The following is a 20122-nucleotide window of genomic DNA, read 5'->3' as shown; positions in this document are numbered from 1 at the left end:
AATTACCCTTTTTGCTATATATATATATATATATATATATATATATATATATATATATATATATATATATATATATATATATATATATATAATTAGTTATATTTTTTGGAAAAAAAGGATTCCAGCAGAGTGTTTTATTATAAGGAAAAATCCGAAAATAAGAGCGTATTATTTATGTTGTATTTACATAAAGTTTAGATGAGATAAGTCATCGGTACCGTCGGTTTCAAACCTGATAATTAGAGACCGTTTCAGATACCCATATCAAGCTATCAAGCTCTCAAGCACGCTTTATAAACTGAGAGAGTAAAAAAGATAAAACCTAACTTAAAAAACAAATTTACATTTTTATTTAAATTTTAAATTAAAGAAAAAAGAGATGAGTATCGGCTAAAGGGAGCTTGATATGGGCATCTAAACGGTCCCTAATTATCAGGTTTGAAACCGACGGTACCAATGACTTATCTCATCTAAACTTTATGTAAATAAAACACACACACATATTGTTTTGATAAAACATGTTTTTTTAAGTATAATTAACCCTTTGTGTATACCAATCCTTTTTGTATAGAGGCTCAATGTATGTTAAATATAACAATAGAGTACATAACAACAGTGCAGAGAATATAACAATAGAGTACATAACAACAGTGCAGAGAATAACAGTATAGTTACATTCCAAGATCCAAATATTTATTTGTCATGCAAAACAGCTCCTCTAGTATTATATTGTCATGCATGTTTTTCTACCTAAGCAAAGAATTTCTCATTTTTCTGAAGAATATATGCACGAAAAAAGACGGTGCTAATATAATAATAACCGTTTGTTTCTACATAACGAAACTGATCTGCAAAAAAATGACCGAAATTGTAATATGCTTGAGGAGGAGCTGTTTTGCAGGAAAAATACATGTTGGAATGTAATTAAACGGTTATTCTTACACACGCACACGCACGCACACGCACGCACACACATATGAGACACCAATGAGTGTTCAATGCTTCTACTAACTAGTGTGAAAATTAAAGTCTAATATTTGTAAACTGAAAAATAAATAAAGAAAAAAAAAATAAACAGCAAAAAGTTAACATACAATTTCATGGAAAAGTTGTTGCCTGTGTTGTCTGATGTCTGTTTCATTTGCTCGTCTTTCTCTTTCAAAGTCAAAGCGTTCCAAGTGCAACGTCTCATAAAGTATGCGGTTCATGACGGCTTCATTGCTGAGTGACATATCAATAATATTCATCTCGTTCAAAGGTAAGTATTCATAGTTATAACCTGTGGCAACAATAAATACAAAAAACAAAGATCCCAAAAATGTTGAATTGAAAACGAAACAAATAATGGAAAATAATGTCGGAAAAGTTTAAAACAAATTCCCTTCAGGAAAAACATTTGGAGTTCCACGGCAAAGGTTTTGTTGGAAATTTGTCTTCGTTTACTTTAGGAGCACAACTGAACTGCAATATTTGACCTTTACCATGATTAATGTTAGTTCTATTTGTCAGTTTTAAGATGTAAAAATCACTTTCAAGTTTCAAAATGATACGATAATCAAAACACAATCATTTTATTCATTGTTAAAAAATAAAAAAAAATATGGCTGACATCTGTTTATATAATGACCCTTTTCCGTTTGGAAATTTGAAAGTAGTTTTAAAGCCTTTAAACTGGTAACTAGAAAGCCATGATAGAATCGAATTTACTTCTGTCATTAAAGTTTAATCATTATAGTTCATGTGTGATATTAAATTCTAAGAAAAACAATTCTCTTCGAATTACGGAACCACATTTTGTACAGAATATTGGTTTCAGTTTGCAATAAAAAAAAACTTCATTCGTTTATCTATTTTTCTAGTAAAAAAGATATACAAACCACCAATTATTCTAAACATATATTTCTTTGTAGCATGTCGAGGATTCATACAATTATGCATAAAAGCCATCCGAAAATGTATGGTGAAATTATGCCACCTTACGCATGCAGAAAGTCGTCGTAGTAACGCCACCGTTTTTCTCCTGGCAATTAATGAACTAAATAAAAGAAAAGCATTATACGTCCAACTTCTGCAGTATTCATTGTTTTGCAGACTGTTGTCCCCATCTTTATAATTGTCGTTTTGGCCAACCATCCTCTGGTCTTCTTCAGATGATTAACTGTGACAAGTCTTATAACTTATCCCCAGTAATTACTGACTTCCATAGTTGTTGTCGTATAACTTTTTGGCCAACTAATCCTCTGGCCTGCTTGAGTAGGATTGAAACAACTATCTTCAGATAATTGTGTTCTTTCCGTTTCTTCTTTTTTCTATTATTAGAACTGTAGAAACTCAATGCCTCTATCTAGGCCACAGACCCCGAAGGTTACTCAGCATTCCTATCCCATCGCGACTAATCACAGGTTAGAGGGTGATTTGGCTGTAACGCGGTAAAACAATAATGACTATGAAGATGAGGATAAGAGTTCACAAAAAATGAATGCACAAATTATGAAGCCTCATCTCAAAAGATTAAAAAAAAAGTACAACTTTTGTAGACCCAAGCAAATATACTATCGTGCACTTAAAATGTGTTTACAGTAAACAAACAAACACTTAAACCTATAATAATTCAAGTTGTGGCTTTTGTTTTTCAAAATATGTAAAATTAATTTATTTCTAATAATTAAAAAAAATAACATTATCATCAGCAACGTTAAAATAAAAGTCATAATCATTGTTTTTCGTTCGATGTTTTCATTTATCATATCTGGTGTCATGGCGAACAAGATTAATTATTCTTAATTTTCAAATTAATTTTAATTTTAAGCAGCTATTCACAAATTTGAATCTGGCAAGCCAGATTTTACGGGCTAGAGTTTGACAACACTTGCTCTAGATAATTGCAACTCCATCGCATACACACTTAAACTGAACGCTATGAATCTGCAATTTCCTACCAATTAGTAAAAACAGCAACTTGCATTCAATAAATTGTCTACAACAGGTGTTGGGCTTTTGCATTAAATAATCTAAAACGGGTTGATATGCCATAAAAACCAAAGAGAAGCAGATAACTGAGTTATAAAAAAGCATGGAAAAAAGCATGGCTTACCATGGATATCGAGAGGTACATTGGTGGATAGGAAAAGATAGAAGTCTTTGTGACAAGGGTAAGTCAATTTGTGGCTTTTCAATACGGCTTGCGTGTTTTCGAACTCTGTTGTTTGGCTTTTGTAGCAAGAAAGGAGCCAGCGGAGTGTCTGATTCAAAGGTTGGTGGCCAACATGAGTGACCAGCAGAAGGAAACCTGCAGGTAATAATAGAAAAAAAGAAGAAACGAAAAGAACACAATTATCACATATGATTTATTCCAGTCTATTGCATATTCTTCTTGTTATTATTTAATATAGAGAGAATCCTAAACAAGAACCTGTATGCTTTATAACATTTTAAATAAATGTGCATTCTTCCAATTCAATAATGATGCATGCATATATATATATATATATATATATATATATATATATATATATATATATATATATATGAGTTGATAAGAATGTAAATATATAAAAACAAAGAAGGGGGGGAGGTAAGTAGTAGAATGGATTCAACCAAACACTATATAAAAATAGTATTTTGTAAATAGGCGCATAAATTAGTGGAGAAAGGGACGGAGGACACAGGTAAGGAATATTTTTTTTTTAAAGGACATGAATTGGTTAGCCTAAATTTATCTGGAAGAAAAAAAAAGATCCAATATTAAAATGATTTTGTTCATGTGTTTTAAGGGAGGTGATGTTTGATCAACACTGCTGGGGAGCCATGATTTAATATACTGTTTTATTTTTAAATCCTCGAAACAAAGTTTCATGGTAAAGAACTGATGATCCCTTTAAGAACATTGGTACTATTGTTTTTTCATGTAAGTAAAACTATTCAGCGATACTTTCCAAGGCTATATATATATATATATATATATATATATATATATATATATATATAAATTTTTTATGTTCTCATCAAATATTTTGTTGAAAAAAATTGGAGAAGTCATTCTGCAAATTAATGTTCTTCTCACGAAATGGACAGTATCTTCTAACTCAATTATTGCTGACCCTTAATTCTGTTGAGACCAGATCAAGTTCATTCAGTAGAAATTAGAGTCGTGGGTGCGTCGTTGTTGTTTATTTTTCATTTTTTGTTTATTTTTCATTTTTTCATTCCTTTTCCTTGATTGGAGGTGTGTGTGCATGTTTTTCTGTGGTTGCTTTGTTTCATAAGTGTGCGTGTACGTTTGCGTGCAATTGAGAACGTGTTCATGTGTTTGAAGAGTGTGTGCGTGTGATATATTTGGATAAATATCATATACACACACATGGACACACGCTCAATTGTACATACATCATCAATTATTACTAGTTGAACTTTTAACTAATTTATGTTTGTTCTCATGTTATTGAGGATAAATGATTCTACGTAATTGAATATTAGTCCAATAAACTATGTTTGGTGTCTATATAAAAAAAATGAAAATATCAATTAATAAAAGAAGTATATAAGAAACACAACAAATGTTGATGGCCTCACTCCTTCAAACATACATGTTTTTCTATCGTTGGAATATCTGTATACCTTTTATATATATATATATATATATATATATATATATATATATATATATATATATATATATATATATATATATATAAGTTTGCTTAATCTGTGTTAGCTAATAAACTTTCTTGTGTGGCGTGATTAGTCAGGTGGCAGGGTATTTGCTTTGCATGCAAGCGATTCGATTTTGAATCCCGAGGTCGGATATGTTCAGCTGATGATCCCAAATAATGTCGGAACTTGAGTCTTGGACTTCTAGTTTGTTGGCTTGCATGGTTCATGCGAGCTGCTGTTTGACTGTGCAAATGATTATAATATCATCTGAAATTCCGAAAATTCTAATTAATATATATATATATATATATATATATATATATATATATAAAGCTGAATGTGTGTGTGTGTGTGTGTGTGTGTGTGTGTGTGTGTGTGTGTGTGTGTGTGGTCACGAATAGGCTCCTATATGGTTGACTATTTTAAAAAATTGATTACATATAATGATAGAAGATGTATCGAGACACAGGAATGGGTATACTTGATCTTGCAGAACGGTGGTCCATTAAAATTGTGGGGTCTGCGTTCGCGCTTGGTACACAAAGTATGGAAATAAAAAAAATTAAAAATTAAAAAAAAACGTTTACAAGTGTTTTTGATATAGATGTACATAAGAATAGTTTGATAAGTATGTTTTAACTTAAATAGGGATGGTATAATAAAATTGTGGGATCTGCGTTCGCGTCTGGCCTCCATAGAATGGAAATAGGCACACACTTTAATAAAGACTTTTCATATCTATCTGCGTAAGTATACTTCGATAATTGTTTCAGTTTGAAGAAATATGCTACAATAAAATTATGGGGTGTTCGTTCGCACCTGACCTCCATAGAATGGAAATATTTCACAAAGTTTAACAAGGTTTTTTAATATAGGTCCACAGAATATTGTGATAAGTGTTTCAGTGTGAACAGGTATGGTATAATAAATTATGGGGTTTATCTATTTTATTTTTACTTTCATCATATTTTGCTTTGGTTTTGATACCCCCAAATTCAACCCAAATTTATAACCCTTCCTTTTCATAACCTATCATACTTTCATAAATCAGAGTCCATTTTCTGTAGGCTGTTTTTGAACCCAGTCAACGACGGGTACTTTTGCTAGCATATATATATATATATATATATATATATATATATATATATATATATATATATATATATATATATATATATATATATATATTAAAGGAATATATGTATCATCACTTTTATGTCCCTTTATAAAGATTAAAATCAATTTCTAAAAGTCGTCCAACATGCCAGCATGTAAGATAAACATCAAACTGAAGATGTTGATGATGCTAAACACAAATTTGGTGTCTGTCTGTAACTGAAACTATGTCATTGTCTACAAGAAAATTTAATCAAGTATTTAAAGAGTTCCTATTTACTTACCTACCTTTTCACGAGAGCAGAGTTAGACACAAGACCGTTTTTTAATGTGGAGAAAATCTAACACCCCAAAAAGAGGCACTTTGGATTAAAGCAAAAATAAAAATTGTGTCAATCATGAAGGATTGCTACGCCACTGACCGGAGACAGAAAAAGTGAAATGCAGCATCAGAACAGATATTACACTGTGATCTTGGCATGAAGGCCAGATTCAATATGGTTTTCAAACTAACAGCAACACTTCAGTTAACAAAATTTTTTTAAAAAGTAACAAGAAAAGAAACAGTTGAAAGACAAAAACGGATTCGTTTCCCCAAATTAAAAACTGTTTTTATTTATTTAATGTGTTTTACTTATTTTTTTTAATAATAAATTCACTTTGATTTAACAAAAAAATTTTTAAAAAGTAACAAGAAAAGAAACAGTTGAAAGACAAAAAACGGATTCGTTTCCCCAAATTAAAAACTGTTTTTATTTATTTAATGTGTTTTACTTATATTTTAATAATAAATTCACTTTGATTTAACAAAAATTTTTTAAAAAAAGTAACAAGAAAAGAAACAGTTGAAAGACAAAAACGGATTCGTTTCCCCAAATTAAAAACTGTTTTTATTTATTTAATGTGTTTTACTTATTTTTTTTAATAATAAATTCACTTTGATTTAACAAAAATTTTTTTAAAAAGTAACAAGAAAAGAAACAGTTGAAAGACAAAAAACGGATTCGTTTCCCCAAATTAAAGACTGTTTTTATTTATTTAATGTGTTTTACTTATTTTTTTTAATAATAAATTCACTTTGATTTAACAAAAATTTTTTTTAAAAAAGTAACAAGAAAAGAAACAGTTGAAAGACAAAAACGGATTCGTTTCCCCAAATTAAAAACTGTTTTTATTTATTTAATGTGTTTTACTTATTTTTTTAAATAATAAATTCACTTTGATTTAACAAAAAATAAAAACAAAAAAAAGAAGAAAGTCCGAAATTATGTTGATTGTTTGAATGAAGAAATGTTGAATCTTTATACTGACCATAGTTAATGGCATCCCATATTTTGGAATCTAAAAGGGGGTCATCTGCCTGCAAAATGTATATCTTATCAATCATTGATAATTCATTGCACCGAGTCTGCAAGCCAGTCATAATTGCACCTGGTGATAAAGTATTTTGTGCACTTTCATTTTGAGGATCTCTGAAAATGAACAAATAAACAAGAAAATTGTATTTCTCTCAATCATTTTCTGGCGATACATCTCTACGAGAAATTTAGAAATAACATTTTCATTGGTCTGTCATGTTAATAGTTTGAAATAGAATTTTCATTGTAGGGAAAATCGTAGCTTATTTGACTAGTGTGGGTGTGGGGTTCATTCGCTTAAAGGAAAAAAAAAATTAAAAAAAAGAAAAAAAAAAGGAAGCTTAAATGGCGACGTCACTTTTGTATTCGAGAATCACATATGAGTAACGCAAGCTCTATGCAAATTAGATTACGCAAAATACATAACTCACCACCTCTGCCAGATGAACACCTTCAGAATCAAAAGTGCACAATTACTAGAAAATTTGCTTGTTACAGGTGTAATGGTCCCAACCACTTGGCAAAGGATTGCTTACAGAATCGCCAAGAGAGGCCAAACAGTTGGATACACAAAGTCCATCATGAGATATGTTGCTTCAGATGCAGCGGCCTTGGACATATAGCATCGCAGTGCCAGGGAAACGCAGAAGGGGAGCAGGCATTAGCATTAGTTTCCGCCCTGACCAACTGGACACTAAGAAGCTTCCCTCCATGAAAGTATGTGTAGATGGGCAAGAGTGCACAGCATTGATCAATGCTGAGTGTTCGCAGACTCTAGTGAGTAAAGCAGTGTGTGTCACTTTTAGAAGCAGAAGTCAGCAGGAGTACTAACAGCTAATGGAAGCACATTGAATTGTCGAGGATACAGCAGAATAAATGTGGAGACTGGTCAAGTTCCAGCTGTCGACATTGAGACGTTGGCCGTAAATAAACAGCTGTAAGGCTTTGATCTACTGTTGGAGATTGATGCGATCAAGAAATTGGGTGGAGTTTATTTCACGGAATCAGGCGAAGAACATTGAATTGGCCACTATATATATATATATAAATATATATATATATATATATATATATATATATATATATATATATGTGTGTTTGTGACTTATGATTGCAGTAACAAAGAATGGACTGCCTCATAGAAATGGGCAGTTATTCTTCCAATGAACTGAGTAACAATGTGTAAGAATATACAGATCCTTGTCATGCCAAGGATGCCTATGAGAACGAGATCTAACAGTGGCAGTAGAATAGATGGCTGGGGCCATATTCAAAAGAAAAAGTAGGCACACCCAAGGGTCTAATTCCCTTAATGGCGGCCATGCAGGAGCAGAAGCAGAAGATGCATTTGGTGATTGATTACCAGAAATTGAACGAGTTTGTAGATGCTTTCACTGCCAATGCAGAAGGAAGTGTGCATGCAAAAACTAAGAGAGTGGCGGTGACAAGGAGTCAATGTGTCACTTATGCATCTGCGAAATGCATATCTTCAAATCCATGTTGACAAGGTGCTATGGCTGTTTCAAACAGTTATTTTCAGGGGCAAACTTTTGTCTTACATGGTTGGGATTTGGGTTGAATGTGGCACCACTTATTATGAAGTCTGTTATCGACACTATCGTATCTCAAGACCATGTGATCAAAAGCGCCTCATCAGCATATGTTGAAAATATTTTCATTAATTAAAGTGTAGTTCCTGCGTCATGCATGCAGCAACATTTTTTAGACTATGATTTGGTTTTCAAGGATCCGGTACAACTGAGAGATGGAGCCAGAGTTCTTGGCTTGCAGGTATGGAAAAAAGATGACACCCTTGATAGAAACGAGGAAGTCCAATTCCAAAAATCCCTGATGAATTGACCTGTTGGCACATATTTTCTCTCTGTGGGAAACTCGTTGGTCACTTCTCCAAATGTGGATGGCTCTGGGTAGCAGTTGCATTTATCAAGCACCTAGCAACTGCAGTAACAAAGGGCTGGGATGACAGAATCAAGAATGCATCTCTCTGTCACATATTGGCACAAACTTTAAGCAAAGTATGAGAAGCGAATCCTGTTGAAGGAGACTGGCATATGGACGGTAAAAAAAATTACAGTCTAGGTGGATGTAAGTTGCATAGCCACAGGAGTGGACATGGAAATGAATGGAACGGTCATTGAGGATGTATGTTGGCTACATCCAACTAACGATACTTAACACATCAATCAAGCTGAACTCGACACAGCACTCCAAGGAGTCTTGGTCCTTCAGTGAGAAGCAACATCATTACACATGGTCACTGATTTGGCATACGGGCATCGGTGGATTTTCAACACTTTAACTGGAAAAACACGTATGAACGTGAGAGCAGCTGGTGAGAAACTTATCAGGCGTTGGTTAAGAACCCTGCAATCGCTGGCGAAAAAATATGGATTGACCATCGATGTAAAACTCATGAAGTCCTGTCAGAACCATGCAAATATTCTCACCAGAATACCGCATAGATGGATGGATCTACTCAATGCTATGCCCTCCTCTTTTTTGAATTTCCGACGATTTTTTTTCGTTTCTTAAATGTCATACATTTCATAACATCAAAGATATATTTTCAAATATTTGTACTGGTGTTTTGTTTTCTTAATTTCATTCATCATGAGGAAGTCTCACAATAAAGACGAAACGTTGATGAACACATAACTTTGTTTGTTCCTTTTTTATATCTCTATTTCGTCAGAATACTATTTCCATTATCTTCATTATATATATACACTCGTGAGCAAAAAAACAAAAAATGGGCCAAACAAATTTTATACATTTTATCACACTAAAAGCTATATTGAACAAAGAACAATTGAACAAGGAAACTTAAACGAGACTAATAACAGAACAAGATATTTACTTTTATAAATGCTTAGCATGGAATCGTATTCGCGTTTGATTTCTTTAAAAGATCAACCCTTTTAGACATGCTCTCAACCAAAGTGGAACACTGTAAAGAGGAGATGCTTTTCCATTCGCTTTACACAGTTTCCCAAAGTTTGTCATTGTTCGAAAAAGTTCTTCCATCCAATGCACAAGATATCATGGACCAAATATTCTCGATTGGGTTTAAATCGGGGCTTTGACCTGGCCAAAATATCACATTAATTGAATTGTTAGAAAACCATATTTTGTGACTTTAGCAGTGTGTGCAGGGGCATTATCATGTTGAAAAATAATGTTCTGGGATATTCCCAGCTTCTGGATACTTGGTAACAGTCCTGTTTCTAATATATGTATATATATATATATATGTGAATATATATGTTTTATATACAGGGTGGCCCAAAAGTAGGTTTACAGTTATTTATTATTTTAAATTCTTTAACTAGTTTATTTGAAAAACTTAAAATAGTTTAAATATTTATTTAAAATTCGACACCAGAACAGCGGGAAATTCATTATACCTGTTAACATAAAAACAAATGATTTCATCTCTCAGATGCTCAAAATGTCCTTCAACATTGCAACATTCTTCAAATCTCTCCAGGACACTCTGACACACAGTGCAACACAAATTCCGATCTTCATCAATTTCTGTGAATGCGACATGAATGCAATCTTTTAAATCATTTATTGTTTTGGGTTTCTTCTCATAAACCTTGTTCTTAACAACACCCACTAAAAAAGGAATCCATCAGGTGAACGTGGTGGCCATTCGATGCTACCCCTTCTTCCGAACCAACGCTGTTGAAAAACTTTGTTAAGGTAGTCTCTTACTCTAGACGCATAATGTGGTGGTGCTTCATCCTGCTGAAAGAAATGTTCATCAAAGTCAGGTTTAGTTCTGAGTTGTGGTACTACTACTTCATGAAGCATGTTCAGGTAGTTCTCCCCATTAACAGGTCCATTAAAAAAAAACGGGCCCAAGCTGTTTATGTAAATTAGATTTATACTCTGTGGAGTATTTTATATTGCTTGTACATTTTAATTAGCAAGTAACTAAGTAACTTCAACCATATAAAAGGTAGTTTAATAACTGTAAACCTACTTTTGTCCACCCTATATATATATATATATATATATATATATATATATATATATATATATATATATATAGTTCTGGTCAAAATCATAAGACCACTTAAGAAAGTAAGCGTTTACGCATAATATCGAATTTTAAATCAAACAAATGGTTGAAACCATTGCCAAAAGGGAAAATATGATGGAAAAAAATGAAATCTGCTTCATTCGAAACCTTAACCCTGATCTAATAATTATTTGTTTTATATATATATATATATATATATATATATATATATATATATATGTATATATATATGTATATATATATATATAAATATAGCGTGTATATATGTATATATATATATATATATATATATATATATACAGCGTTTATATATATAGCGTTTATATATATATATATATATATATATATATAGCGTTTATATATGTTGTGGTGGCAACCACTTATTTGCATATGCGAATAACATAACACTATAAATGGCAAGCCTAGGTTGGCCTTGGTGTGTCTTACTCAAATGCCACCGGAAGTGACGCCGAAGAGCGTACATGTCCTCCCACCAAGACTCTCTGACTCGACACCGTCATTTGTACATATTGTAAATATACCTTTTCTTTAATACACTTATTATTGCGGTATCTTGTTGTTTGCGTCTTCATTGTATTTCCTTACTAGTTATTGTTCAACCTTGCAACCACAACAGTTGGCGACGAGATATGAAGCGTCAAATATAACAGTTTGACGAAGAACTATTTAAAAAAAAAAAAGAAAAAAGTACAACGCAAAGGTTGACCATTTTTTTTAAGGAATGCAAAGTGTTGACGAGCAAACGGATTTTACGCTAAGAGAAGTTTCAACTCAAGTGAAAAAAAAACAAAAAAAAAACTCTAACGTGGCAAAAGCGACAATTTACGCTGTTTTCTAGGAATCCGACTTGCAAACGAATGTAAAAGTGAATTTTTGTTTTGTCGCTACACGGCAAATCTTACTAAAGGACCAACTTGCAAACGAAAAGCGAACTTTGTTCTGTCGCAAAAACGACAGGTCAGACCCGTATTACGAAAAGCAAGGAAGTAACCTACGAAAAAAGTTCACCAGTGGATTCTAATTACTGTTCTCCGTAAACAAAACAACAACTAAAGGACTTTTTAATTAATGTTTTGGTTGACGTCGGTACTAAAAGGAAATACCACAGCTAAAACTAAAATTCAAGGAAAGGATTTTTTTTTCTTGAAGTTGTCACTGAATAACGGATAATACAGTAAAACGTCACGAAAAAAAAAAAGGTAATCTCAATTTAAGAGGTATTTTAATTACTAAAATACTAGAGAAAAAAAACTCAAAGAACTAAATGTACTGCATACATTTATTCAATTGTGACTCGAAAAAAAAAGAAAAAAAAAAAAAAAACCCAAACTTTTTTTTTGTGGAAAGTGTTACTTATTAGTAAGTGCCTAAAAACGGAAAGTCAATTCCATTTCGTGATTCCAGATAAACTTGTTTTATTTATTTTTTTTTTTGCAGCGTGACTCGCAGAAAGGATATATTATTGCAAGCAGCGATATTATTATTGAAAACAGGAGCTTACAGCAATTTGCTTTTTTGTTGTAACCCAAACCGGTGTATATTGTACATGGTACAATATTTTTTTTTTAACTACACACTAAAAAAAAAAAACAAAAAAAACATGGAAGACTTATCAAAAATGTTCATGCAATTTTTACAAGCACAGGCTGAGCGGGATGAACGCAGACAAGCTACACAAAACGAGCTTTTGCAAACACAAATGCAGGCACAGGCTGACCGCGAGAAAAAGAGAGAGGACAGATTATTGAAATGGCAGCAGGAACAAGAAGAAAAGCAGAAAATGGCACAATTAAAGAAGAAAAAACTGCAATTGGAACAGGAAGAAAGGCATAAGAAACTACAATTGGAATATGAAGAAAGACAAGATGAACGTTTTGCTAAAACACTGGAACTACTAAAGAGTAATCGAGAAAATGCCGATAGTGTTAATTTCTCCCATACAACTATTTTTAATAGCATGGACACATTTCATTATGTGCCTGAGGAAGAGAAGAATTTTGAAGCATACTACACAAGATACGAGGATGTTTTTCAACTGGACTGTAAAAATTGGCCAAATAATCAGAAAGTGAGCCTCTTACTCAGAAAATTGGGTACATCAGAACACAGCAAATTCGTAGATTACATATTACCTAAAAAAACTGCGGAATTAGAGTTCATGGAAGCTGTAAAATTACTAAAAGAATTATTTAATCCAAATATATCTCTTTTTCATAAAAGATGGCTGTGCATGAATCTAAGAAAGATGGACAACCAAGATTATTTGACATACGCATCAGTTGTCAATAAAAACTGCGATAATTTTAAGCTTGCAGAACTAACGGTAGAAGATTTTAAATGTCTAATCTTCGCTCAAGGGTTAGTTTCCACGAAAAATGCAGAAATACGCAGACGAATGTTGTCTAAGCTGGAATCTGAGCAAGATTTAACCCTCCAGAAACTAGCAGAGGACTGTGAAAGGGCCATTACACTAAAAAAGGATTTAAAAAATATAGAAGAATCCGGAGTGGCATATGTAAGAAAAGTTAGAAAACCATACGCACCAACCAAGAACTTTACAAAGAAAAGCAATGGAACGGGATATTCCAAAGATAATAACCATAAATATTGTACAGAATATAACAAGCCTCTTCCTAGATATAACTGTAAGAGATGTGCAGAAAAGCATTGGAAATCAGATTGTCCTTATAAGAAGAAAAAATGCTACATTTGTAAGAAGGTGGGACACAAAAGCGATTGCTGCAGATATAAAGATTACACCAGAAAGAGAGTACAGCAAACAAAATCAAATACAAAATTAGACAAAGATCGGCGAAAATACGTAAAAGTGGAAATATTTAAAACATCAATAAAGTTACAACTCAACTCCGGCTCCGATGTTTCTATAATAAACCTGAATACGTGGAAAAAGTTGGGAAAACCGGCCATGATGAAAACTAGTAAAGCAGCCCGGACGGTAACTGGTGGTGGTATAAAATTTGAAGGAGAAGTTGTCCTCCCGATAAAATTGAAAGGGATTTCGAAGAAATTAAAAATATTCGTACTAAAAAATAGTGAAAATCTGTTTGGAATAGATTTAATTGAGAAATTCGGACTATGGGATAAGCCAATGAATACATTCTGTAAAAAATTAGAATGTTCTTCTCCAACAACAGTAAATATAAAAGACGATTTAAAAGAATTATTTCCTGAGGCATTCACGACTAACTTAGGTCGCTGCAATAAATTCAAGGCCTCGTTTGAACTTAAAGAAAACGCCAGCCCAATTTTTAGAAAAAAGCGAAATGTTCCGTTCGCTGGGCTGGAAAAGATTGATAAAGAATTAAATAGACTGGAACAGACGGGAATTTTATCAAAAATAGAACACAACGAGTGGGCAGCCCCCACCGTATACGTAAAGAAAAAGAATGACGAAGTTAGAGTGTGCGCAGACTTTTCGACCGGGGTCAACTCCCTATTAAAAGATCACCATTACCCCCTACCAAGCCCAGAGGAAATATTCACGAAGTTGAATGGGGGTAATATCTTCTCCAAGATAGACTTGAGCGACGCGTATTTGCAAATACCGGTCGAGGAGAATTGCTCAAAAATACTATGCATCAATATGCATAAGGGATTATACAAATACAACCGATTGCCTTTTGGCATCAAAGTAGCGCCTGCCATCTTTCAGCAAGCGATGGACACCATGCTAAGTGGTATTGAGTGCGCATGTGCATACCTGGACGACATTGTTGTCAGGAGCAAATCCCTAGAAGAACATAAGGAACATTTGAAACAAGTATTTACTCGAATACAAGAATTCGGCTTTAAAGTAAAAGAAAGTAAATGTGACTTTTGTATGAGCGAGATTAAGTATCTTGGACACATAATAAACAAACATGGACGGCGTCCAGACCCAGACAGATCTGTGGCAATAAAAAATATGCCAGCACCCGATAATGTAACAACCTTGCAGAGTTTCTTAGGACTCGCAAATTATTACCAATCTTTTATTGAAGGAATGCATAACTTGCGAGCCCCCTTAAATAATCTGCTTAAAAAGGATACACCGTGGAACTGGGCGCAAGAATGTCAAACCGCTTTTGACAAAATAAAGAGCGCACTAACATCCAAATTATTCTTAACGCACTTTGACACAAACGTAAAAATAGTCGTCGCTAGTGACGCTAGCTCCTACGGCTTAGGAGCATGCATTCAACATATTATGCCGGATGGGTCTAGAAAACCAATAGCGCATGCTTTGAGAACGCTGATACCAGCCGAAAGGGCATATTCACAAATCGAAAAAGAAGCGTTGAGCATAATCTTTGCCGTGACTAAATTTCACCGATATTTATATGGTAGACAATTCATACTTGAAACCGACCATAAACCGTTAGTCACGATCTATGGATCAAAAAAAGGATTGCCGGTATACACCGCAAATAGATTGCTGCGCTGGGGTACAATACTACTTAATTACGATTTCCAGCTACAACATCTAGCATCAAAAAAGATTTGCCATGTGGATGGAGTGTCAAGACTGATACCACAGAAACACAATCTGGAAGAATCAGTCATTGCAGCAATTCGGACAAATGTTGAAGTAAAAAATATGGTAGCAAACATCATTAAGGAACTACCCGTAACTTTGTTGGACATTAAAAGGGAAGCCGAGAAAGACGAATATATAAAGGACATAAAAGAGAAAATTATAACGGACACAAAGGTGCAGGAAGTTTTCTCCATATGTGACGATGTGTTACTGTACAGCGAGAGAGTGGTAATACCCAAAACATTGCAGAATAAGATGTTAAGAGATTTCCACACAGGACATCCGGGGGTAAATCGAATGAAGTCGTTAATGAGAAGCTACGTGTACTGGCGTAACATGGACACTGACATAGCGACAACAATTGATAAATGTAAAGGATGCCAGTTAGCGGCAAAATCTCCACCTATAGTACACAAACCTTGGCCGAAAACCGACCAACCATGGTCGAGAATCCACATGGACTTCGCTGGTCCAGTAGGTGTAAACTATTATTTAATTGTAGTGGATAGTTTCACAAAATAGCCGGAGGTAATGCATTGCAGGAATCCAACAACGAACAACTCAATAGGGTTCCTACACGAGTTGTTTGCAAGATTCGGTGTACCAGACACACTGGTCACTGACAACGGAACGCAGTTCACATCCGCAGAGTTTAAGGAATTTTGCGACACGTTCTGAGTGAAGCACATCACGACTCCGCCGTATCATCCAAGGTCGAACGGCCTCGCGGAAAGGTTCGTGGACACACTAAAACGAGTGTTAAAGAAATCCATTGGAACACCAACAGAAAAAGCTTTGCAACAATTCTTGCAAGTATATAGGATTACACCACATCCTAGTACACCATCAAACATATCACCAGCTGATCTAATGTTTGCCAGAAAGGTAAAATCAGCGTTTGACAAACTATTGCCAAGGCAGGCAATTATCCGAAACACTACACACACGAGAAGAAAAAAATATAACTCGGGAGATCGAGTATATTTTAAGTGCTACAGAAATAACACATCTTACTGGGAATGTGGAGTAGTGGATAAACGTATTGGTGATTGTACATACATGATTAAAGGTCCACAGAATATACATAAAAGGCACCTAAATCAGATAAAAAAACGTCATATCCAAGATGATGATGATACGACAACAGTCGAAGAGGAGGACACCATAGATATCATATACGAATCTTTTAATTTGGAACCGCCTCAAAATGCACCTGAACCCCGAAGATCAGGTAGGAAAAGAAAAGTGAATGAACCATTAATGGTAAACCCAAAAAGAAAAAGATATTGAAATCTGTGTGACTTCAAATCTTGGGAGGGGGGTGTTGTGGTGGCAACCACTTATTTGCATATGCGAATAACATAACACTATAAATGGCAAGCCTAGGTTGGCCTTGGTGTGTCTTACTCAAATGCCACCGGAAGTGACGCCGAAGAGCGTACATGTCCTCCCACCAAGACTCTCTGACTCGACACCGTCATTTGTACATATTGTAAATATACCTTTTCTTTAATACACTTATTATTGCGTTATCTTGTTGTTTGCGTCTTCATTGTATTTCCTTACTAATTATTGTTCAACCTTGCAACCACAACAATATACATATAGCGTTTATATATATATATATATATATATATATATATATATATATATATATATAGCGTTTAGATATATATATATATATATATATATATATATATAGCGTTTATATATATACATAGCGTTTATATATATAGCGTTTATATATATATATATATATATATATATATATATATATATATATATATATATATATATAGCGTTTTTATATATATATAGCGTTTATATATATATATAGCGTTTATATACATATATAGCGTTTATATATATATAGTGTTTATATATATATATATATATATATATATATATATAGCGTTTATATTCAGTGTAGCTTAATCGCCATATATATTTTATAAATTACTATATATATATATATAGCGTTTATATATATATATAGTGTTTATATATATATATAGCGTTTATATATATATAGTGTTTATATATATATAGTGTTTATATATATATAGTGTTTATATATATATATAGTGTTTATATATATAGTGTGTATATATATATATATATATAGCGTTTATATATATATAGCGTTTATATATATATATATATAGCGTTTATATATATATATAGTGTTTATATATATAGTGTTTATATATATATATATATAGCGTTTATATATATATATATAGCGTTTATATATATATATATATAGCGTTTATATATATATATATATATAGCGTTTATATATATATATATATAGCGTTTATATATATATATATATAGCGTTTATATATATATATATAGCGTTTATATATATATATATATATATAGCGTTTATATATATATATAGCGTTTATATATATATATATATAACGTTTATATATATATATATATATAGCGTTTATATACATAGCGTTTATATATATATATATATATATATATATATATATATATATATATATATATATATGAAACATAACAAGCTGTCTCCACCCAGCATAGCCTGGGATTATATTTGTGTTTTTAGTTATTTTCGATGATACAAATTGATTTAAGTAAGAATAAAAAGATATGAAATATAAACTATTTGAAACATAATTATTTGATTAGTAAAAAAATATAAACAACAACAAGAAAAGCATCAGTAACAAATGTCATTAAAAGTATGAGTACTTATTAAGGTAATACTCTTTTAGGACTTGCTTAGTGAACAACTCTTCTCAATATTGGCGTGCACATGTAATTTTCAATGACACAGTGTTTAAATAACGATAAGGATAATAACTGTTAAGTATTGAAATTTATTTTTTAAAAACTTGCTTTTTTCTTAAATTAAGGGCGTTCTTTGTGTTCTCAAATATTATTTGTTTATTTCGGAATATAAATTTGGATAGTACAAGTCATTTGCAATTGAAGTAATTCTTACATTTTATCACAAATCAAGAAAGCCCGTTTTGAGGGAGCTGCATGTCTGCTATACTAAATATACTGACCGTGTGTCCAAATTTGGCTTGGTGGGAATAGCAGTAAATGGCGATACGCTGAAATAAATACAAAAAAACAAACAATTTATTTTATTTTAAATTAAGATGTTGCTCTTTAGTGTATTGAAGTGAATTTTGTTATTTAATTGATCTTAAGAAAATCATTATTTAATTGATCTTAACAAAGTCATTATTTAAATGATCTTAACAATCATTATTCAATTGATCTTAACAATCATTATTTAATTGATTTTAGCAATCATTATTTAATTGATCTTAACAAAGTCATTATTTAATTGATTTTAACAATCATTATTCAATTGATCTTAACAAAGACATTATTTAATTGATTTTAACAATCATTATTTAATTGATCCTAACAAAGTCATTATTTAATTGATTTTAACAATCATTATTTAATTGATCTTAAGAAAATTATTATTACATTTATTTAATTAAACAAACATTATTTAATTAAACTTAACAACCATTATTTAATTGATCTTAACAACGTCATTACTTAATTGATCTTAACCAATTCGCTATGTAATTGATCTTAACAAGTTGTTACTTAATTGATCTGATCTTAACAAAGTCATTACTTAATTGATCTTAACAAAGTCATTACTTTATTGATCTTAACAACGTCATTACTTTATTGATATTAATAAAGTCATTACTTTATTGATCTTAACAACGTCATTACTTTATTGATATTAATAAAGTCATTACTTTATTGATCTTAACAAAGTCATTACTTAATTGATCTTAACAAAGTCATTACTTAATTGATCTTAACAGTCATTACTTTATTGATCTTAACAAAGTCGTTACTTAATTGATCTTAACAGTCATTACTTAATTGATCTTAACAAAGTCGTTACTTAATTGATATTAACAAAGTCATTACTTTATTGATCTTAACAACGTCATTACTTTATTGATATTAATAACGTCATTACTTAATTGATCTTAACAGTCATTACTTAATTGATCTTAACAGTCATTAAATTATTGATCTTAACAACGTCATTATTTAATTGATCTTAACAACGTCATTACTAAATTAATCTTAACAGTCATAACTTAATTGATCTTAACAAAGTCGTTACTTAATTGATCTTAACAAAGTCGTTACTTAATTGATCTTAACAAAGTCATTACTTAATTGATCTTAACAAAGTCATTACTTAATTGATATTAACAAAGTCATTACTTTATTGATCTTAACAACGTCATTACTTTATTGATATTAATAACGTCATTACTTAATTGATCTTAACAAAGTCATTACTTAATTGATCTTAACAAAGTCGTTACTTAATTGATC

General features: G+C 31.9%; 1 protein-coding gene across 1 annotated transcript in view; it reads right to left on the bottom strand.

The window, feature by feature from the left end:
- LOC145291381 (dynein heavy chain domain-containing protein 1-like) overlaps positions 1 to 20122 on the bottom strand; it is a 494383-nt gene that overhangs the window by 103684 nt on the left and 370577 nt on the right. The window contains exons 78-81 of the mRNA XM_080137171.1: positions 18802 to 18849; positions 7081 to 7241; positions 3095 to 3289; positions 1095 to 1279 (exon numbers count right to left, since the gene is read on the bottom strand). Of these exons, the coding sequence (XP_079993297.1) occupies positions 1095 to 1279; positions 3095 to 3289; positions 7081 to 7241; positions 18802 to 18849 (589 nt within the window). The remainder of the gene's footprint in view (positions 1 to 1094; positions 1280 to 3094; positions 3290 to 7080; positions 7242 to 18801; positions 18850 to 20122) is intronic.

This window comes from Euprymna scolopes, chromosome 12 (assembly GCF_053919585.1).
Source record: "Euprymna scolopes isolate OS-2025 chromosome 12, ASM5391958v1, whole genome shotgun sequence".
Taxonomy (NCBI): Eukaryota; Metazoa; Mollusca; class Cephalopoda; order Sepiida; family Sepiolidae; genus Euprymna; species Euprymna scolopes.
Note: the sequence above shows the minus strand (reverse complement) of the source record. Positions and strands in the feature narration are given on the sequence as shown.